At 39.3% G+C, this 22,802-nt stretch overlaps 2 protein-coding genes across 3 annotated transcripts; one reads left to right on the forward strand and one right to left on the reverse strand.

The window, feature by feature from the left end:
* Nucleotides 1-1,774: 1,774 nt before the first annotated feature.
* On the forward strand, nt 1,775-5,184 carry LOC121952653 (thialysine N-epsilon-acetyltransferase-like). The gene is made up of 6 exons (XM_042499453.2): nt 1,775-2,078; nt 2,259-2,310; nt 4,038-4,121; nt 4,434-4,535; nt 4,711-4,751; nt 4,862-5,184. Exons 1-6 carry the CDS (start codon nt 2,016-2,018, stop codon nt 5,039-5,041), a joined length of 522 nt encoding a protein of 173 aa, XP_042355387.1. The 5' UTR covers nt 1,775-2,015; the 3' UTR covers nt 5,042-5,184.
* A 796-nt stretch (nt 5,185-5,980) lies between these two features.
* Nucleotides 5,981-12,811, reverse strand: LOC121952987 (claudin-15-like). 2 transcript variants are annotated; one of them, XM_088088435.1, is made up of 5 exons: nt 12,381-12,811; nt 9,219-9,383; nt 8,375-8,456; nt 8,143-8,253; nt 5,981-8,043 (listed from the first exon to the last, which is right to left on the reverse strand). In XM_088088435.1, exons 1-5 carry the CDS (start codon nt 12,595-12,597, stop codon nt 7,944-7,946), a joined length of 675 nt encoding a protein of 224 aa, XP_087944561.1. In that variant the 5' UTR covers nt 12,598-12,811; the 3' UTR covers nt 5,981-7,943. The 2 variants fall into 2 exon arrangements, with proteins under 2 accessions (XP_087944561.1, XP_042355816.1); XM_042499882.2 differs by lacking the exon at nt 12,381-12,811 and adding an exon at nt 10,592-10,998.
* Nucleotides 12,812-22,802: the final 9,991 nt, after the last annotated feature.

A 22,802-nucleotide genomic window follows, 5' to 3' on the forward strand; every position in this document is an offset into this window, starting at 1 on the left:
ATCCCTCTCAGAAATCGTAACTTTTTCTTGGTTTTGTGCAATGAATCCGTGAAAATAGTATTTATTTGTGTATAAAACAAACTAAAATCTCTAGAAATACATGGAAAAAAATCATTCAAAAGAAAAATTTGAATGTTAAAAAGATTAAATGCACAAAACTTACATTTGTTTCAACCCTGTTACTCCAGTGTTCTGGTTCAGAGGTGAAACCCCTGGTGTACTGCAATTATATACAGTATATTATGGCAGTGCACCAGTGCAGTTACAATTTAAAAAGTTGCACATTTAGTTCGTAACTTTTGCACAGTCAGAAGTCAGAGAATCAGATTTACTTCTGATCACATACGGATGTAGTTGGACAGATTTCAGATCATTCTACGTTAAAACTTAATTTACTTTAAAGACAGACAGATTATTAATGGCATATTAATCTGCTTTTTTGCAACTTTTTTGTCATGAAGTTATCCTGTAGCAATCATTACAAAAAGGAAATGAAGAGTAAATGTTTGGCCTTAAAGGCTGTTGGAATAGAAGTAATCCAGTATTGCGGTAACCAGCACATTTAGGACATTGCGTGCGATTTGTTAAAATGTTAACTGCAGAGGTGGGACCAAGTTATTGTTTCATGTAAGTTTCAATCTTTGCACTCAAGCCCCAAGTCAAGACACAGAGGTTCTGATTCATGTCTCAAGCCAAGACTGACAAGTCCAAAGTCAAGTCCTAAGCCCTTAACTTTGAGTTTCTGGTCCTAAACAAGAAAGAATGTGCTCTTTGCCAAATTAGAGTCATATCATATATATCATATATTCTCTGCACTGTCATCACTGATGACGAGACCAACGAGTGGTGTTAAAGCCAACAAAAAGGGGTTAAAACATCCAATACAGACTTCCTGTGAGTGGTGGAAGGAGTACAAATAACATTTACTTGAATAAAAGTAGCAATACATTCCAAAAATATTTTATTTCAAGTAAAAATCCTGCATTCAAAACATTAAGTGAATATATTTAGAGCTGCAATGGATAATCACTAATAATAGGCCCAATTAGTTGTCAACTATTAAATTAATTGCCAACTATTTTCATAATCAATTGATTGGTCTGAGTGTCTTTTAAGAAAAAAAGCCCAAATTCTTTGATTACACCTTATTAAACGAGCACTTTTCCCAGTTTCTTGACATGTATAGGACAGTAAAATGAATAAAACAAAATAATACATTTAATGGTGTCATCTCAGGCTTTGAGAAACACTGATCTCCATTTTTCACTATGTTCCGATGTTTTTTGGACCAAACTACAAATCGATTAATGGAGAGAATGATAAACAAATTAATCAACAATTAAAATAATTGTTAGTTGCAGCCCCATATAACTGTATTTTACATGTCGCTTACATGGAAAGGTTCTGTCAATGACAAGTAATCAGTGGCTGTGGCTGTTAGACTGATGCTTTGGAGTAAAAAGAATTGGAAAAAAAACATAAAATGAAAGCACAAGTACTTCAAAGTTGTACCAGTGTCTGAGCTTATATAAGTAGTTACATTTCACAACTTCTCCATGTCAGCTGGGAGGCCAGAGAGCCAGCAGTACGGAAGTATTCTTATAGAGAAAAAATGCATAAGTATATGTCCACAGTGAACACAGTCAACTACGACTCCCACTGAGCATTGCGGTAGGAAATACCAACACGCTGGCAAAACAAAATTAAAAGCTCCTTTTAACTCGTTGCAGTATGGATTTTCCTCACTGAAGTTCATACCTTGTATTTTTTCGAACAAGTAATTCTCAAATTAATAACAGAACGATGTAGGGCATTAACAAAAACAACAGCAACAACAACAACTATCTAACGTTTTAATCGACACATCTTTTATTTTGAAGACAAATTTGCCACACCGGAACCACTGCCTGTGTGTTCAATGTTTACACGCGCGTGAGGTTTGTAATCATGTCATTTCTCTGAGGACAAAGACGATTAGACCGGACAACGTGAGGACTGTTATAAATTACACAAACATGAGTTTCAAAATACGGGCTGCAAGGAAAGAGGACTGCAAAGACATATCGAGAATGATATTGGTGAGACTCATTAGCGGGTTGTTTTGACGAAGCTAAAGAAAAATTGTGCTTTGATTAACTGTGCTAAATGTAACACACTTGCGTTTGTCGTGACATTAATTGTAACATTTTCTGTGGGTAAATTGTGAAATGATGCAGTCTTCATTCAAACATAACGTTATGAAATCCCTCTGTTCACAGGAGTTGGCGGTGTATGAAAAAATGTCAGACCAAGTGAAGATATCTCATGAAGGTAAGTCTGCGCTTCATAAATAATGCTGAGAGAGCCGAGGTGAAACTTCAAAACATGTAGTTGCAATTAAAGTATCCTACAAAGCTGTAGAAACAGAAACTGGTTAAAGCGGTTGGCGCTATTATTAATGCAAACAAATGCACCTGTGGTTTTCCTGCCATGGCATCACTGTGTCTGCTGTTACAAATGCCTACATGTACAGTACCTCCATGAAAATCAATACAAGTGATCTGTATGTTTGTCCACACTTTAACCCTTTGAAACCTGGGGTGACATCACTGTCCCTGTGCTGCTTTCAGGCGCCTTTCACAAGTGTTTGAACCTTTGACCCCTGAGCAAATTGGTGTAATTTCTGTCCAAAACGTGAGATAAAAGGCAGTGAGCTACTTGATAATAAATGTTTAATAAATTGCAAGAAATTGGGAGATTTAGATGATTTTTCTTAAAATAGCCAGGGGTAAAACAGATTTCTAGCTATCATTATTATCTAATTAAAATTATGTCACTAAATTATTATGAATTTTAAGCATCTTTCAGGTCATTTCTGTGTTGTATTTTCATTTTATTTTTGAAAAATTGTATTATCCACGTATTATTGTGTTATTGTATTATATAAACAATATTCAGCTTTTTTTTTTTTTTGTTTTTTACTGATGTCTTCCTGTTTTTTTGGAATTTCTTTTTTCATCGCTAATTGCCTCCTCATCATGTTTTTTTTTCTAAAAGAAATCAATTGAATTTGCTCAGCTTTCAATGACTTAACCTAACTTTTTGCAGTGTTAGGTAGTTATTTTAGAGTAAATAATGCAAGGCAAAGGTTAATAATAAATGGTGTGAACTAATCAGTAAGTGTAATGAGACCGCAGTCAATTTTTACGTTCAGTAGGATAAGATCCAATGGAGAAAGAAAATATGGTTGGGCATGATCCGTGGCACTTATTTCTGCTCTTTTCTTTATTATTTAACATGCAAGTTAAGTTTCAGTATGAATCACTGAATCACTACAAGCTGTCTTCCTTAAAACTGTATCATATATTGAAAGTTGCTTGACCAATGAGTTTTTACAAAGCAGCGGTGAACATAAAGACGTGTGTGTAATACATACAGTACTTTTAAAGGCTCCTGGTTGAGTTTTTGACCACCGGTGGCGCTGTCGGGCAATGTTTTCATGAGCGAGCCCCCGAATTATTTGCATGTCGTGATCTACCAGCACGAGTCTGACACACACAGTGAGCATGTGGATGTCGTGATTGACATTTCTGATGACTGAAGATAAAAGTACCATCAAGTGGTGGCGTTATTTTATGCTGTATGAGAATCACTGCGCCAATAAAAGAGGAATAGAAGAGGACTGCATGCAGGTTTGACACATTTACTTTGGAAGAGTTTTATGAGGTAGGAAATGCATTCAACGTATTCATAAATTAACAATATAGTCTGAATTAAACCTGCAGATTTTGATGTAACATTTTGAGATGTAAAGCACTATAGAAGGAAATGATATGTAGCTGAAACTATATGTATATTTTTTCCTGTTTCTTGCTCAATGGGCTGTTGTGTAGCTTTGTCACCATGTGCTTGGATTTTAACTGTGTTCAAACAAGAGAAAACTCTTCAAGTTTTGATTATTTTGATGTCTCTTCTCACTTGGGTGCTGATGAATACTAATTCAGTTTTTATTATAAAGATGAAGTGTTTCTATTTGGGTTAATCATCTAATCTTTCAGAACTGGAGCGGGACGGTTTCTGCCAGAATCCCTTCTTTGAATGTCTCGTCGCAGAAGTTCCTGAGGAGCATAAATCTAAAGAAGGTAAAGGGTTAATCGAGGCCAGACAACTTTGAACTTGTCAATATCTTAGGTATATAATAAAAGCTCTGTGCACTTGCTGTTTAGATATTCATATTTAGTTTCCAACAAATCATGACTACTCAAGTAGTGCCTCATAAATCAATAGTGTCAGATGTTAATTATTTTCAGAGCTAAAGCTGAGGGAAGGTAAGAGGTGTTGCACTTCTTTCATTGCAAACACAATCACTTATTCCACAATATTTTTAGAGATTTAATTGTTTTAGTTTTCTTCCCGCTGGTCTTTTTGATTGCTTTTTTCTTTTGTCCATGCAGGATTCACAGTTGTCGGATATGCCCTTTACTTTTACACGTACAGTTCATGGAAGGGGCCGACAGTATATTTGGAGGACCTGTACGTGATGCCAGAATTCAGAGGTAAAGTACCTGTTTAATTTTTGTCAACAAAACCTAGAAAGAAAGTACTGAATAAGATTTGTTGTGTGTACTTAGTGTGTGAATCATATATTAATGTGTCACATATTGCATTATAGCTTTTGCTGTAAATGTTTGCCCACAAGTATCTATTTTTTTAAATCCGTCTCCTTTACAGGAAGAGGCATTGGCAAGGGTTTACTGAGCAGTGTCGCTGAGGTAAGAATGTTTTTGTCGATGATTAAAGTGCAGTGTTCTGGAAAGAATTGTTACTCTGTCCTGTCTGTGTGATGAAGAGAAATCAGTGCATGACTGTTTTGTTTTCTCAGGTGGGGAAGCAGAAGCAGTGCGTGCGGCTGCAGCTGTCTGTGTTGGACTGGAATACGCCCTCCCGAGACTTTTACGCTGCTAAAGGAGCTCAGGACCTGACTGTCAGCGAAGGCTGGCATTTCATACGTTTTGATGGACAAAGCCTGGATAATTTAGCAAATGAAGCTCCGAAAGATTAAAAGTATGTATCCTGCTGTGAAAGAATGAGTTTGGTAAACAAAATCGTGTCCTAACATTAAGCCTTTTATATTTACAGTGACCTACCTATAATTTCTAAATCAGATTTTAAATACTCTTATTTTACTAAACCCTTTGAAACCTGGATCGACATCAGTTTTCTTGTCTTGTGTTCAGACTCCTCTCACAAACATTTAACCTTTTAAAGCTGAGCAAATTTGTTTGATTTCTTTCAAAAAAGTTAATCAGCAATTTGGCATAACATTTCCTACAAATTGCATTGCATTATTCAAAGGTGACAAAAAACAACCTTGAAATTAGCTTTAAACAATAAAGAGCGAATAATTATGAAATTATCATTAAACAAGGGGAAAATGTCAAAATTATTTTGTAATTATAATTAACTGAAATTAAGCCACAAAAAATACTTTGTTTATTATTATTTCTGTTTTCTTTTTCGGTTAATTTCTCGTTAAGTTGCTCATTGCCTTTTTTCCATGTTTTTGAAAGAAGTCAAGCCAATTAGTTTAGGCTTCAAAGGGTTAAGTACCTCAACCTTCCTTCATTTTGCAGGCATGATTGCATATTGTTAATCTTTGTTATAACCTTTCAGTGCAAATTTTGTTTGCATACATCATTGTTTTGTAGAATCTTGCGATTTTAGATATAAATTTTGGCCCAGCAACACGATGTGATATCATGCGAGTAAATCCAACCTCAGATGTGCCACCACATAATTCCAGTAGGTGGCATATTTAACCAGCTAAAAATGTTACAGTCAGTTTTATTTCATGACTACATCTCAGTTGTGAGCATTTTCTGCTGTGGTTAAAGGAGTGGAAGGAGATGATGATGACGTGATGATATTAAGGCACATTGCTCAGCAGCTTTACTCATCCCTCTTGGAAATTAAAAACTTGTTCTTGGTTTTGTGCAATGAATCAGTGAAAATAGTATTTATTTGTGTATAAAACAAACTAAAATCTATAGAAATACATGGAAAAAATCAAAAGGAAAACTTTGACGATACACTTGAAATATACATGTGTGTTAAAAAAAAGATTAAATAGATGAAACCTATATATGTTTCAACCCTGTTACTCAAGTGTTCTGGTTCAGAGGTAAGATTCAAAACCACACTGTGTGAAACCCCGGTGTACTGCAATTACACCATATTATAATTACATTTTTATATATTATAATTACATGCAATTACATTATACTGCAATAATGTATATTATGGCAGTGCAACAGTGCAGTTGCAATAAAAAAGTTACACATTTCCTTCAAAACTTTTGCACAGTCAGAAGTCATAGAATCAGATTTACTTCTGATCACATATGTAGTTGGACAGATTTCAGATCATTCTATGTAAAAACTTAATTTACTAACATTTAACACGTACTTCAGATATTTCTGGAATTTTCAATTAATTTCCCAGAGAGGAGAGCTTTTTGACTTTAAATGTTTTTGCAGAAAAATTATTCTTAATATGTTGCACACCTGCATGACATGTAGTGTTTTGTGTAAGGAGTGCGTCTCATCTTTCTCGACCAGAAAACCTGAGGCAGGTTTGAGAATACATGTGTATATCAATGGATTACAACACTTTATATACTAAAACAAACTTCATAGACTTCAACACAATTGTAAAAAAGTTTAAAAGTGATCTGAGGATTAAATGTAAAAACCTTTAAAGTAACGTCAAAGTAGTGTGTCCCCTCAGAGGATCAGATTTTTAATGGCATATTCATCAGCTTTTTTGCAACTTTTTGTCATGATAAAGTTATCCTGTAGCAATCATTAAAAAAGGAAAAGAAGAGTAAATGTTTGGCCATGAAGGCTGTTGGAATAGAAATAGTCCAATATTGGGATTACCACCACATTTTGACATTAAATTCGAGTATGTAAAATGTTAACTGCAGAGGTGGGACCAAGTTATTGTTTTGCAGGTCACATGTAAGTCTCAATCTTGGCACTCAAGCCCCAAGTCAAGACATGGAGGTCCTGAGTCATGTCTCAAGTCAAGACTGACAAGTCCCAAGTCAAGTCCTAAGTCCTTAACTTTGAGTTTCTGGTCCTAAACAAGGCAGAATGTGCTCTTTGCCAAATTTAATGCCATTTTAACAACACAGTATTAATATTACAAACTTAGAAAAATCATGAATGCTCTAAAAAATGTGTATTCATTTATTTAACCAACTTTGTTAAAACAATCGTGACTGATCAGAATAAATAGCAACACTGACACGCACTTTTACAGCATAATAGCATTGTCAACCAGTACTACAAAAGAATGAATTTCAAATGTGTCTGTCTTGTCTTGTTACATTTAACTCATCCCATATTGAAAAAAATCCATAACTTCCTCCTCCCAAACTGGCTATGGGAGAAGGTATCAAGAGTTTTCAAGTCAAAAGATACGAGTCCATGTGAAGTCACGAGTCATAAAGTCTTTTGATTTTGTCAAGTCAAGTCTAAGGTCATCAAATTTGTGACTCGAATCGGTGAGCGGCTCAAGTCCACACCTCTAGTTCATTGTATACTGTAGACTTATTTTAGATTGTATCAGTCATCAGGACTGTTACAAATGTTTTCTTTTTGTACGGTCACAGTTTTCATATTGTTGCAGTTTCTCTTGGTAAGCCCACAGCAAGCTATAGTAAGGTATATACTGTATGTGCAATTTTCACAATACATAAACAATTTCATATACAACATATATGTATCACTGAAAGATTGGATTGGATAAAGAAAACAAATCTCCAAATCAAATCAAAGGTTACATTCTTACTACCATACAGTAATCATGAGTCATTACAATGGTCTTTTCCATTGTAAACGCTGCCCTCTCATAGTGCATTCAATCTGGTAAATAAACTCCAATTCAGGTGCCTTTACCTCTCAGACATAAGCATTTCTTCCATAGTTGCTGGGGACAGACTGAGACGGTGCCCCAGTGGACAGCACGTGTCCTCTGGAGGATGGCTGGTACGGATACGGTCTAAACACAAAAAACATGTTTCAGTTAAGTTGAGTGAGTTGCCCCAATTCTACTATACACAGCAAATTAATATCAAACATTTCAGTAACACATACTCACATTTTTTCATCAGGTTTGTTGACTTTACAAGCACACAAGAGGCACGAACCTCCACAAAGAGCAAGTGTGGCTGAAGACCAGCCGATATACAAGCCCTCTCCGATCTCATACCTGTGACACAAGAACATTGACCATATATTGTTCATTATAATTATTATTGAATCCACTATGAATTACTGCTATTGTTCCGCTTCTTTTCAACACATTGACACACTGATGCAGATTGACTCACTTTGTGCCGGGATAAAACTGGTCGAAGAATTCCTGTGTGATGTTGGCTGCATACCAAGATATAGCAATCATGGTGCAAAGCCCTACAAAACACAAAACAGTTTACTTTAGACAAGTGGGATCAATGCACACAACTCACATAGTTAGAAGCTAACTTAACACAAACAGGATTAAAAAAAGAGTTCTTAGATATTAAAGCAATGTTAGCCATGTTATGAAAGTCGATGGGACTAAAACCATTTCATGCAATATTAGAAGATTATTTATAAAGCCAGTAATGTGATGCAAAAGTAACTGTTTTTGCAATGAATTGCTACTCCGTTATATCCACTTTATGAGTTATATCTTATGAGTATGGTGTGAATAAAATGAAACAAATATAGTTTATAGCATTTAAAAGCCTTTTAAATTAAACTGAAAGAGCATTTTGTTTGCAGACATGTAGGTTACAAATAGATTACCGACATCCTCTCATAGCATGTGTGCTATGTATTTAACATAGTGTGACCTATCCTCACAATCCAAATACCTTTTTGTTGTGGTAGGAATTTGTGCATCAGCAGGTTTGTTAGTGTAGAGATAACCTTTTGAACTGGTGACCTTTTGTCTGATAGCTTGTCTTCTATACACAGAGACTGGAGTGCCAGACATAAATTACCTTTCTAGCTGTTTTGTGTTGTGTAATCATGTGTGTCCTCACTGCAACTAGACATGTTGCTCTAGTTATTTTAAAGAACTATAAAAGATTTTTTCATTAAGCATATTTGAGGTCACTTTCTGAGCAAACATTTTCTCAAAGTTTTATTTTTGTTACATGACCGTTACATCGATGCTCAAGTCTTTACCCTGTAGTAAAAAGAACACTCCTCCAATCGCAGCAATCCTCCCCTTCAGAACGTAGTTCTCGCCTCCTATTTTTGAGCACTTCATTCCTGCGAGAGTAGCCACAAGCCCAAATGTCCCAAACACAATGGAAGCAATCATGAGCGCCCGAGAGGCCTGAATGTACCCTGCGTGCAAACATAAAAATTAAAAATTACAATAGCATATGTACTTGTTAAACATGTTTCGTATACACTTAAATCAATAAATTAACTACGTAAGCACTGACACAAATCAGATGCATAGTTGCATGAGTAAAAGCAAGCTTTACATTTTTGTGTTAAAAAGGCATGTTTTAGCCTCAGAGATCTTGTTCACTGATACAACAGGACCAGACTTGTTGATGCAGCCGTGAAAGCCCCAGAGGCTCACTGATAGAAACCCTGGTTCTGTGACCACGGGTGGAACCCTCTGATAGGCTCTATTGAAATGGTTAGAGGGCAAGGCGTATGCAAAATATAACAGCCACAACACTAACCCAAAAAATATCTTCTCCAGTTTATCCAAACAGTAAGCATTTTCAGACAAAAAAACAAACAAAAAACACAGGTTTGATTGTTGAATAATGTACTTTTCATCCCAACAAAAGAGAATTGTATATGTTTGTGTGAACTGTTTCTTTCTGTGGTGTGATAAGGGTCTGACAAAAATGTTAGCTCAGGGCTCATGACTTGCACTAGACATCAAGTTTAGTGCTATAAGGCACTACTCTATTGTATCACTTTTTAAGTATTAACATTTTTGTATTTAAATTGATAGGTTAACAAATGGTGTTAGCTAAAGTAGTTAACACACTCCAACAAATTTCAATTAATATTTGTTCTTAGAGATAAGTGAAGTGTTTTTTTAAATTTATTTTTCTGAGTATCTGTTTGTCTGAGTTCAAGCTGTGCTTGCTTATTATCTCTCATCTTATCATATCTTATATTACCTGCTTTACTACAGATTATGACCGGTACAGTAGATTGCTCTTTAAGGGCTTTCAATGGTACGCTGATATCCTGTAAACAATGGCAAATAAGAACAGCACCTTTTCTACTGTTGGGTTTAATCCAGTGAAATAAGACTGAGGTGACTTCAATATGAATCTTTTAGAGTCAAACCATTTAATTGTAGATATCATTCTCACCTCTTTACACATTGGAGTTGAATTACAATTTATCTCCTTGTTTTTCTGTGAAGTACTCTTATAGAAAAACAATATTACCCAGAGTAAAGTCTCATTTGCCATGCCACAGTCTTCAAAATCCTGATTTCCTTGAGTGGGTGGATTAGCATTTAAGCCAGATAAGTAGTCATCAACACTAATAAAACCATTTCTGTGCTGGCAACATACCACTAAGTGCGAGCAAAGATGGAAAATCCCGACAGTTATGAACTCCCGTAGAGTCAGTTGCGCAGGACATCCACAGGTTTTCATAGATGGTTGATGTGGTAATAACATTGCCATCCACTGTCGAGACCCTCCAGTATCGATTTGGAAGGGCAATCCCAACCATCAGCCATCCCAGAAACCCAAGGAAGAAGGCCAAAGCTTCCACTATTGCATTCATACTCCCTTATTCCTTCTATCCAACCAGTGTAAAGTTATCCAGAGAAACGCTTGATACAAACGTTGACTCTCCGAGCTATCTTCCTGCGCAAACGTGTGGATTTGTCGGCCCCAAAGTCGTAGTGTGCCAGACCAGTTCCCAACAACCCCCATGCTAAGATGCTCCAGAAAACCACAAATCAATGATTCATTCCAAATAGCCCACTTATGATTTCCCCTATTATTCTTGACTCTATTGAACCTTTTCAAAGACTCCAAATGTTTACCCACCTCAAGGGACAACAGGGAGGTGAAGTCCAGCCTTCAAGCCTGCTTAACGTCTATAGACTCACAGCTATTTGTCAGCTTTTGACACTTCCTTTGAACACTGTGTCAATAATATAATAACAGTTATTGATGGGATTCAAGTCACGTTTTGGGTCCTCACTTCACCCAGTATCTGAGGGATGATGGGAGGGTTAGTGGCATTGAGGGGTGAGGGTGCATCCCCACGTATTGACCTGCAGCTGACCAGGTTTTTTGCCCTGTAGATAAACCTGTTTGCTTGTCAGACAACTGAGCCCAAAAGATCTGTCTTTATTAGTTTAACAAATGTAGCATTGTACGTTATCAGGCCTTTATCATCACGGTGATGAAGTGCCACTGCAGCCTTTTGGCCACACATACAAAAACCTTTTTACTTTTGTTTTATTCGATTCCAACAGGATTTTTACCTAAACACAATACCTACGAACTATCCATAGAGTCAATGTTGACTTAACTGCTTTAAGTCAGAGTTGACTCTATGGACTTTAGTTTTACTGGTTTTGTATTCGATTACATTATACATGTAAGAGTACACAGTCTCACCCAAAATGTAGTAGGCAACCACCACAATAACTTAGAGCAGCTTGATTAAACTGCTTATTAAATACAGTTTATCTGACATTACATTGAATACAATGGATGCAATCAAAGATTCAGTATAGAGAGAACTATGTAATCTCGTGTCCTTTTACTTCCGTTAGTGAAGTTTGCCATTTTGTTTTGTTGAGACTGTGTTCACCTAACATACAACATTGTCCAGTACAATATATGTTCTTTGAAATATCAGTGAAGTGGATATAAATTCATTTTATACAAAAACCACCCAAACACTTTCCAAGCTTTACTCAGTCGTTGTGTTGGATTGAACAGCTTTTGTTGTAGATTGCAGTTAAAGCATTGCATTACATATGTATCTTATTTTTCTTTTTAGAATTGGTCAGTCTGATTTTGTATGTGTAGTTCATTAACATTTAGTCTCTACATGCCTCAATAAGTCCAACATTATAAAGTGATATTTCTGTCAGTATGACGTCGATTAGAAAATGCATAGTCAGCTGTTATAAAGCTGAATCAACAATTAAAAGCTGAGAGCACATGATAATGTAATATAAAAATATTAATAGATGCTGAAGAAAATAGTTGAAATTACCAGTAATAGTCACATTTTAATCTTCTTTAAGAACAACTACAAATTAAGTGACTTTTCTAAGTTCTTGTAATGTAAACTTTATGATCCAACTTTGAGACAACTTCTACTTTATCTTACCTGGGAGAGCAAAAAGGGATGGAAAGTCACGACAGTTATAGATCCCTGTTGAATCACTTGCACACGACATCCAGAGGTTCTCATAGATTGTTGAGGTTGTAATTACGCTGCCTTCTGTGGTGGATTCTTTCCAATACTGATCTTGTAGTGATATGAAAATCAATATCCAGCTCGCAAAACCAAGGAAAAGTGCTATAACCTCGACGATCTCTTTCATCTTGAAAGTAATTTTCGATTAATAATTAGCAGCACTGATAGATAATACCTCTGTGAGGAGCTCTATATGCTACTTCTGATACTGGTATACATTTTGGGAGTGTGAGAACTCACTCAGGATTTTTTTTCCTCATGCACTCAAACCTTGACTAATTTGAACATTGATGTGTCGGCTGTACCTACATTATAAGTCTGCTATTCCCGCCCAAAATTGATGACATTTCACGTGCCTGGCACGTTACCATAGAAATGTAAGTATACAATGAGCTTTTTTTTTCTGTCTTTTGATTGGCAGTGGAGGCAGAGATAAACTCTTGTAAAACAGTTATCACGGCTTTAAATCTTTGAGCCAAAAGGCTGAAATCATTCAACACTGATTGCTTTGACGTGCTTTTGAAGCTTCTTCAGGAGGCAGTTAACTTAACAATTCATTGTTTTATGCTGTACTTTTTTCTTTTCTTTTTTTTTGTAAAGAATAACTGTGCTCGAAATTGTAAAATATATTATATGCAGAAATGACATTTAGTCAATTGGATAAAAGGTTTTATGACACGATCTTGTGAAGTGATGTTCTTGTTGTACTGCAGATTTTTCTCTGTGGGTATCATTCTTCTTTATTTGGTTGCATGCATCATCTTGTCCTCCTCTCTGTATCCCTTTTTGAGGACTTGGTAGCTTGTGATTTTAGGGAGGTCATTTAAAGTTCCATAAGCAAATACTAACAGGGAAATGCTGAATAGAGCGCAGAGCAAACACTGAAAGCTGGGTATGGTGGGTGATTTATTGAAGGCAGAAAGTGTCTATTTTAGTACTGGTTAAGCATTAACGAGTCTGCAGTGGGACAAAAGATGAAATTCTTGTTCTTTGTTAATACATCTTTTTTTGTAAAGGAGCATATAGGTTGAACCCTGATGAAATACTGTGTCGACAGTACAGTGCTGTCACCTTAAAGAACAGCAGACAGTTCAAACACACCCTAATAATGAATTGATTGTCTCCATTCATTAAACATATGGAAATGGAAACATGCAATATCTATAAGTTCTGTATATACAGTGCAATTTTACATTCAGTCTTACACCATAAACCTCATCAGTAGAGAATTGTGAAGATGACTATCAGATGTAAACAGATGTATTTTCTTTGTTTGAGTCAAGCTATTTTTTGTTTATGGGAAACTTCACCATTTACAGTCTGTATCTTATCAAATGTGAATTCTCTTTTGCTGACCAGTAATCAGAAGCACAGTTCAAAGTACTGTCATATACTTACAGTATTGAATAGACATTGAGGCTTTAACTCATAATCTTTTGCCTGTTAATATTTTATTTCCCTGCCCTTCCCACAGTCAGCTGAAAGATTTATTTAGTTGTGTCCCCATTGAACTCCCTGCTTAAAGGGAGAGTTCACTCAAATGTGAAGGTATTCAGTTGTGACCAGGAATCAGAATGTGCATTAAGGTCACATTAACTGCTTATACCAGAGGAAAATATGTGTTTTTATCAAGATTGGGATGATTTGTAATCTTTCAGTATCTAATTTTCAACATTAATCTTATTTTTGACCATATACTTAAGAAGATGACAGCTTTAGCAGGGTCTTCAGTGGAAAGATGCTTGACTGTTTTGAAGAATTATTACAATTTGTTAAAACATTTTTTAACTTAATATCTGTTTCCACCGCAAATTCCCTGAAAGTAAATATCTACTGTAATCTCACAGACGTGTTTGATTTTGAAAAAGTTTCATTCTGACAGAAAAATATAATGTATATTATTATTAGTATTACAATTATTACTATTGTTACTATTACTTTTTTCCCTACATTCAGGGTCTCTGCAACTCTTCTTAAATATATTCATATGATGTCTTATATGGAGGCTGTGGGACTACAGAGATGTGACTGATCACATGGTGCTCCCCAAAAAACAAACAAACAATAACTGCAATCATGTAAAAAATGATATTGATATGGAGAATCTTTTTGGCCATCGCGGTTATGTTAACAAACGTGCATTTCTCCACAGAGCTAAGCTTAGGTGATGATTCATGTGTGGGCTCAGTAATGTGTTCTTAGTAAATGTTGTTTAAATAATGTGGCGTTTGCCTAACTTTGAACAGTCAGTATTTGTGTACTCTATGTAATAGAGTTTCGGTAAAGTCACTCTAACAATACCTGGTCTTAAAGTTTAATGTGATCGATAGCTAAGATCACAACTCTCTCTCTCTCAGTCTTTCTCAAACACACACATACATACAGAAGCTTGAGAAATAATTGATGTGGATGCCAAACCGTAGTTGACCATTGAGTCATAATGCAATTTTTAATTTACAAAAATAGTTTTTAGCTACACATTGACTCTGTGAATAGCAGTGTCAGTCTGTAAATCTTTTGGTCCTTCCACAAATTGGTTTGAAATGAAATGTCTCCGTTTATCTCTAAATATTTATATCTTTGTGTGTTTAAGAACAAATACCTGCAAATATCTATGATCCGTATGAGACTCAGCTCCGATTTCATTTTATTGCTAATCAGCAACTGTTAGCATGCTAAACTAATGTGGTGAACATGGTAAACAATACACTTGCAACGACATGTCAACGTCATCTGTCATCAGTTCTACATGTTAAATTGGCATTGGCATTAGATGTCCTAACATTAAAGTTTGGTCACCTGGCATCACAACTTAAATTTAACAAACTAGGATAGTCTTGTAAACAACTATTTCTTTTCGCAACTGTTTTGGAATTTTAAGTCTGAAGTCAAAGTTTATAGTTATGTGCTGATTGACGTCTTTCACTGTTTATTGTGCTGTTGTAATTTTCAGAGGTTTTTTTGTCTTGTTTATCATAAACATTGAGGTGGACAATAACTAGTTCTGGCAGTAGTTGGAGCAAAACTTTTTGTGAAATGTGTTAAAATTGTGTTAAAATAAAATGACCACTGTGAAGATGCACTATTTCATTTGTCAGTGAGACATACAGTATACCTCACAATTGTATGTAATAAATTGTAATCCTACATTCACTTTTACTGCTGAATTGCTCTTTATGTTAATGTAAGATTAACTTTTAAAGTAAGACCTGAAATGCTCTGAGGTTTAATCATTTACCTCAGCGGTAACCCCAAAGACTAAGCCAATTTAAATAAACCAGTCTGCTGGTGATTTTAGTTATTGTTTGACCAAAAGAGAAACTTTGTAGTATTGTTATCTAACATACTGCATCATAAACAAAATAGTCCCATCACTTTTATATACAGTATGCTTTAACAAGTTTGATGTACAAACTGATACGCAGGCATGTATAATATTTGCCAAAGTTGTCACGGTTGTCAGCTCAACAATTTGCAGAACACAATGAGTTTCAATGTGCCATATTAATGAAAGGGGTCATACTTACATGAAAATCAAGATGATTGGTTGATATGTAACTATAAGGCAAGGAATTTCTGTCGCTCTGTGTGTCCTTAATATATCTCAAGAACTGTTTATCTAATGTACTGCACATTTGTCATATTACGTGAGGCATTACTGGGGACCCAAGGATGTTCGTCTTCAAATTTGGTGCAATTTTGAATTGTGACACATTCAATATCATAAACTTTGAATAAACTGTCTCCATGGAGTGGTGGGGGCGGGGCTTCAGGTCTCTGCAAACTAAGTGGAATTGCATACTGCGAGGCAGCGTCTCTGTGCATGTTTCCCTGTATTTCTGACTATGAGTAGCCGCGATTTTTGAGGTATTGTTTTGCCATTCTAACTCATAAGGGGGTGCGTATCGACACTGAATCTTTGAGTGGTACAGAGTTCTGCTCACCACACAGCAAGTTCGCTCTGCCGCTGCTGCATGGGTGGATTATGAGACAATGGGCACCTGGGCATAGATATGCAGAGGGCCAGACCACCTCTATTACTAGGAGCATTGTTGTTTTTCTGCAGATCTTTGAAGAGGCGTTGGGTCTTTTTGAAATAATTTTGTGTCTTTTATGGTTGTTTTATGTCTCTCTGTAGTCGTTTTTGTTAAGGCAGTTCAAAATTGGGACCCAAAAGCAGACACCAGAAGACTGAACTGTTTAGCCGGTTTATTTTAGGAAAAAAAAAAGGAAAGTTGGTTGAAGGCTTGGCTGGAGTGGACAGGCTGAGGAGGTTGGATTCGGTGGAGCAGGGCAGGCGGTGGAGTGGAAGGTGGAGAAACCAAATTGGCTGCTGAAGACAGAGGTGAGGCAGGTCAAGTCTTGTAAAGTGGTGGAGCTGGCATGGAGGATCGCTACAGAGACTGAACGATCTGGCGGAGTCTGGAGGTCTGAACCAGGGTTATATACACTGCAGGGCGTGATTGGAGATTAGGTGCAGGTGAGGAGAACCAGCAGCTGCAGGAGATCAGATGGGCAGGCAGGAGGAGGGAACCCAGAGTCCACGCCCAGCAACACAGAGGCAGGAGGAGAGAGCCAGAAGTCCACGCCCAGCAACACAGACAGACTGAAACAAACATGACACAATAGGGAGGGGAAAAAACAGGAAAACACAAGGAAAGGGAGAGGCTAAGCCCAAACCCTAACAGTACCCCCCCCTCTAACGGGAGCCCCCTGGCGACCCACCAGGCTTGTAGGGATGGGACCGATGAAACTCCCGCACCATCCGGGGGTCCAGAATGAAGGAACGAGGAACCCAGGACCGCTCCTCCGGTCCATATCCCTCCCAGTCAACCAGATAGTGGAGCCCCCTGCCACGCCGACGGACATCCAGAAGGCGGCGGACAGTGAAAGCCGGATGGTCATCAACAAGCCGGGGTGGAGAGCGCTGCTGGAAGGGCACAGAGGACTGACAACCACAGGTTTAAGCTGGGAGACATGGAGAAGTCGGGTGGACTCGCATGACAGGGGAGCCGTAACCTGACAACGGTAGGGTTGATAACCTTCTCAATAGAATGGGCCCAGATAACGAGGTGACAACTTCTTTGAATCTGCCTTAATAGGAATATGCTTGAGGACAACCAAACAGTCTGACCTGGTTCATATCGTGGAGCTGATGTTCGGTGCTGGTCTGCCAAGTGCTTGTTGTGGCTGGAGGTTCGGAGGAGTGCTGCACGGGTGTCCTTCCAGACCTTACGGCACCGGCGAAGATGATGCTGCACAGAAGGAACAGCCAACTCGCTCTCCTGGGAAGGGAACAGAGGTGGTTGATAACCAAGAGAAGCTTCAAAAGGTGACATACCTGTGGCTGCACTGGTCAGGGAGTTGTGCGCATACTCAATCCAGGCTAAGTGGGTGCTCCAAGCAGCAGGGTTTGAAGCAGCAACACAGCGTAGTGCTGACTCCAGATCTTGATTAGCTCTCTCAGTCTGGCCATTTGTTTGAGGATGAAATCCAGAGGAGAGGCTAACTGATGAACCAAGGCTTGACAGAAGGCTTTCAAACTTGAGAGATAAACTGAGGGCCTCGATCCAGATACAATATCTACTGGGATACCATGGAGGCCAAACACCTGATTAATCATAAGGTCGGGCAGTTTCTTTGGCTGAAGGAAGTTTAGGCAAAGCAACAAAATGAACTGCCTTGAAAAAGCAGTCAACTATGGTCAGTATAGTAGTGTTACCATTGGAAGGGGTAGGCCGGTGGCGAAATCCAAAGCGATGTGTGACCAAGGGCGACTGGGAACAGGTAGAGACGGAAGCAGGCCAGCAGAAGGGGCGGTAAAGACTTTCCTCGGGCACAAACTGTGCAGGCAGAGACGAAGGCACGGGTGTCTGAGTCCATGGTGGGCCACCAGAAATATCTCTTGAGCAGCGTGAGAGTACGATTAATCCCTGGATGGCAGGAGAACCGTGAAGCATGCACCCACTGCAGGACCTGTGAACGAACAGAATCTGGGACAAACAGACAGTTAGGGGGACCAGTTCCTGGATCTGGCTCATCCTTCTGAGCTTCTCTCACAGCTGACTCAATCTCCCAAGTTATAGCAGCTACAACACATTCAGCTGGGAGAATTGTGTCTGGACAGCAGGTTGCGTCTTCCTCCATGTGTTGACGTGAGAGGGAATCTGGCTTCAAATTGCGGGAGCCAGGGCGGTAAGTAAGAATGAAATTGAACCTGCTGAAAAACAGTGCCCAGCGAGCTTGGCGAGAGTTCAGTCGCTTGGCGGATTGAAGGTAAGCAAGGTTTTTATGGTCGGTCCACACCACAAATGGTTGTTCAGCCCCCTCCAGCCAGTGTCTCCATTCTTCAAGGGCAAGTTTAACAGCCAGAAGTTCTCGGTTACCAACATCATAATTGCGCTCAGCTGGAGACAGACGTAGAGAAAAGTAGGCACAGGGATGGAGCTTCTGATCTGGTTCAAGGCGCTGAGACAAGACTGCCCCTACTCCTGTGTCGGATGCATCCACCTCTACAACGAACTGCCGGGATGGGTCTGGCTGCATCAGGACAGGCGCAGAGGTGAAGAGATTCTTCAACTCCTTGAAGGCAACCCCTGCCTCAGAGTCCAGGAGAATGGAACTGAAGAGGAGGTTAGGCTAGTAAGTGGTGCAGCAACACGGCTGAAATCCTAATGAACCTCCTGTAGAAATTTGCGAAGCCAAGGAATCTCTGAAGCTGTTTTCTGGTGGTGGGTTGTGGCCATTCAGCAACTGCTCTGATCTTTTCTGGATCCGTCTTCACCTGCCCGCTCTCAATAATGTACCCAAGGAAACTCACAGAGCTGGAGTGGAATACACATTTCTCTGCTTTGACAAACAGTTTATTCTCCATAAGTCGCTGCAGAACCTGACGGACATGGAAGATGTGTTCTGACTGGGTCTTGGAAAAAACCAGAATGTCATCAAGATAGACAAATACAAAGCGATTTAGAGAATCTCTCAACACATCATTCACCAAAGCCTGGAAGACGGCAGGTGCGTTTGTCAGGCCAAATGGCATCACCAAGTACTCAAAATGGCCCAGTGGAGTATTGAAGGCCGTCTTCCATTCATCTCCTTCTCTTATGCGAACCAGGTGATATGCGTTCCGTAGATCCAGCTTCGTGAATATGGTGGCCCCTTGGAGAGGTTTAAAAGCAGAAGTGAGTAATGGCAGGGGATACTTGTTCTTCACTGTGATATTGTTCAAACCTCGGAAGTCAATGCAGAGCGTAAGGTCTTATCCTTCTTATCCACAAAGAAGAAACCAGCACCGAGAGGGGAGGAGGAGGGCAGATTATGCCAGCTGCCAGAGATTCCTTGATATACTTCTCCATGGCCTCTCTTTCGGGTTGAGACAGGTTATAAGCGGCTAGATGGCAAAGGAGCACCAGGGAGGAGATCAATGGCACAGTCGTAAGGGTCTGTGGGGAGGCAGAGAAAGAACGATTTTACTGAAAACCTCACCAAGGTCATGGTAATCAGCAGGTCACAGAAGACAAATCTGGAGGCTCAGGACCGGGTAATACCACAGCACCCTCTGTGGGAGGCAAAGCAGACTGCAAACATGATGAATGGCAAAATGAACTCCAACTCACAATCCTCCCGGCAGACCAATCAATGTGGGGGTTATGACATTTTAACCATGGGTGTCCCAGCAGCAATGGTGTTTTGGGAGCAGAAATAATGTTAAACCTGATTGTTTCTCTGTGATTTCCTGAGAGTACCAAGGTGATGGGTTCAGTTTGTTGGGTGACATGAGCCAGCAATCTTCCATCCAGGGCATTGGCAGTGAGGAGTCTTTCCAGAGTTCAGGGCTATTCCAGACTGAATGGCTACTTCATAATCCAGAAAGTTCTCTTCCGCACCAGAATCTACTAAGGCGAAAAGAGGCAAGTTTAGTTGGTTACAACAGATTGTGGCTTGTATCTGTAATCGTGGCTTGGATGGGGATGAAGATCTTGTCTGGCCAACCAGTACCCCACTTCTACTGATGAGCCCTGTCTTTTTGGCGAATAGGGCAGGTTGCTAGAAAATGTCCCATTTGGCCACAATAAATGCACTCACCAGCCCTGATTCTCGAAGAGCGCTCCTCAGGCGTTATATGGGCACGCCCCAACTGCATAGGTTCCTCCTCGGGAGGTGAAACAGTGGCACTAACAGAGGAACTCACAGAAGGCTGGATTCTTGTAGATGTTGAGGGCAGAGGGCGAAGCAGATGGCTGCTGAGCGTCTGAATCTTTCTGCACGACGTTCACGTAGACGGTTGTCGATCCTAATGGCAAGCGAAACCAAAGAACACAAGTCAGCAGGTTCGTCACGGGTTGCCAATTCATCCTTCATTTGCTCACTTAAACCTTTAACAAATACTCCTCGCAGAGCTTCCTCATTCCACTTGGCATCAGCAGAATAGGTCCAAAAATCAACAGAATAATCAGCCACACTCCTGTTACCCTGCCGAAGATTCAACAGGCGGTTAGATGCATTGCCTTGATAGTCAGGATGATCAAACACAGCTTTCATTTTATGAACAAAATCCTCATAAGACCAGGTTCCCACAGATTGACTTGAATAAATTGCCTCCGCCCAAGCCAAAGCTCTTCCTCGTAATAATCCCAGTGAATATTGTACCTTAGATTGGTCCGAAGTAAATGCTTGAGGCCGTTGCTGGAAAACCATGGCACATTGCAGGAGAAATCCTCGGCACTTGTCCATTTGTCCGGAGAAGGGCTCTGGGTCAGTGGCATAGGAATCCCGAGGTGGAGGTGGCGTAGCAGCAACAGCAGGTGGAACGGACTGAGGAGGTTGAGCTGGGAACGCTGAAGGAGTGAGCAGGGACGTGAGTAGAGACACTTGGTGTGTAAGTTCAGATATTTGATTTACCATGCTTTGGCTGCTTTCGGAGAGTGTTCGGAGATGTTGCTGATGTTGTCCTAATAACTGACCATGACTGGAGACGGCTTTCTGTAAATTTACAGTTTCAGGGTCTGTGTCTGCTGGGTCCATGTTGGCCAGATCGTTCTGTTAAGGCAGTTCAAAATTGGGACCCAAAAGCAGACACCAGAAGACTGAACTGTTTAGCCGGTTTATTTTAGGAAAAAAAAAGGAAAGTTGGTTGAAGGCTTGGCTGGAGTGGACAGGCTGAGGAGGTTGGATTCGGTGGAGCAGGGCAGGCGGTGGAGTGGAAGGTGGAGAAACCAAATTGGCTGCTGAAGACAGAGGTGAGGCAGGTCAAGTCTTGTAAAGTGGTGGAGCTGGCATGGAGGATCGCTACAGAGACTGAACGATCTGGCGGAGTCTGGAGGTCTGAACCAGGGTTATATACACTGCAGGGCTTGATTGGAGATTAGGTGCAGGTGAGGAGAACCAGCAGCTGCAGGAGATCAGATGGGCAGGCAGGAGGAGGGAACCCAGAGTCCACGCCCAGCAACACAGAGGCAGGAGGAGAGAGCCAGAAGTCCACGCCCAGCAACACAGACAGACTGAGACAAACATGACACAATAGGGAGGGGAAGAAACAACAGGAAAACACAAGGAAAGGGAGAGGCTAAGCCTAACCCCTAACAGTTTTGTGTCTCTGTGTGGTAAGTTAGTGTCTTTTTTGGTCATTTTGTCTCTGGTAATTTTGCCTTTTTAGTTGTTTTATCTCTCTTTGTGGTTGATTTGTGTTTCTTGTAGTTTTGTGTGTCTTTGGGCTCGTTTTGTATTATTTTGTAATTTTGTGTCTTTTTGATGTTTTATGTCTCATATTTAGTATTTTTTTCTCTGAGGAGATTTTTTTTGTCTTTTTTGTCCGTGTCAGTGGTCGTTTTGCTGTTTTGTAGTTATTTTATGTCTCGTTGCGGCTCTTTGCAGTCTTTGCGTCTCTTTGTAGTTGTTTTGTGTCTCTTTGTGGTATTTTGGGGCTTTTTGCCAGTTTTGCATATCTTTGGGGTTATTTTGCGTTCCTTATAGTCATTATGTGTCTCTTTAAGGTAATTTTGGGGAGATGTTTTGCCTCTTGTCTCTTTGTAGTTCCCTTGCAGCTCTTTGCAGTCTTTTTGTGTCTCTTTGTAGTCATTTAATCTCTCTTAAGGCATTTTGTGTCCTTTTGTGTTGTTTGTTGTTTGTTGTTTTGTGTCTCTTTATGGTTGTTTGTGTGTCCATGAGGTATAATTTTATGCATTATTTCAGTCGGGAAATTTCTTTGTCTTTTTTGGCTGTTTTGTGTCTCTTTGTGGTTGTTTTGTGTTCTTCATAGTTATTTGTCTCTTTGATGTCATTTTGTGTCTTTTTGACTGTGTCTTTGGTTTTTTCACCCCTTTTATAGTT

The sequence above is a fragment of the Plectropomus leopardus genome, chromosome 15 (genome assembly GCF_026936395.1).
Source record: "Plectropomus leopardus strain MGB_pleo_1.0 chromosome 15, ASM2693639v1, whole genome shotgun sequence".
Classification (NCBI taxonomy): domain Eukaryota; kingdom Metazoa; phylum Chordata; class Actinopteri; order Perciformes; family Serranidae; genus Plectropomus; species Plectropomus leopardus.

Coding starts and splice junctions, on each gene's coding strand:
- LOC121952653 (XM_042499453.2), top strand. CDS start 2,016: ATGAGTTTCAAAATACGGGCTGCAAGGAAAGAGGACTGCAAAGACATA. Junction 2,079..2,258: donor ACATATCGAGAATGATATTG/GTGAGACTCATT, acceptor CTCTGTTCACAG/GAGTTGGCGGTGTATGAAAA. Junction 2,311..4,037: donor AGTGAAGATATCTCATGAAG/GTAAGTCTGCGC, acceptor CTAATCTTTCAG/AACTGGAGCGGGACGGTTTC.
- LOC121952987 (XM_088088435.1), bottom strand. CDS start 12,597: ATGAAAGAGATCGTCGAGGTTATAGCACTTTTCCTTGGTTTTGCGAGC. Junction 8,457..9,218: donor AGTGTTCTTTTTACTACAGG/GTAAAGACTTGA, acceptor TGTGTTTTGTAG/GGCTTTGCACCATGATTGCT. Junction 8,044..8,142: donor AACAAACCTGATGAAAAAAT/GTGAGTATGTGT, acceptor TTTTGTGTTTAG/ACCGTATCCGTACCAGCCAT.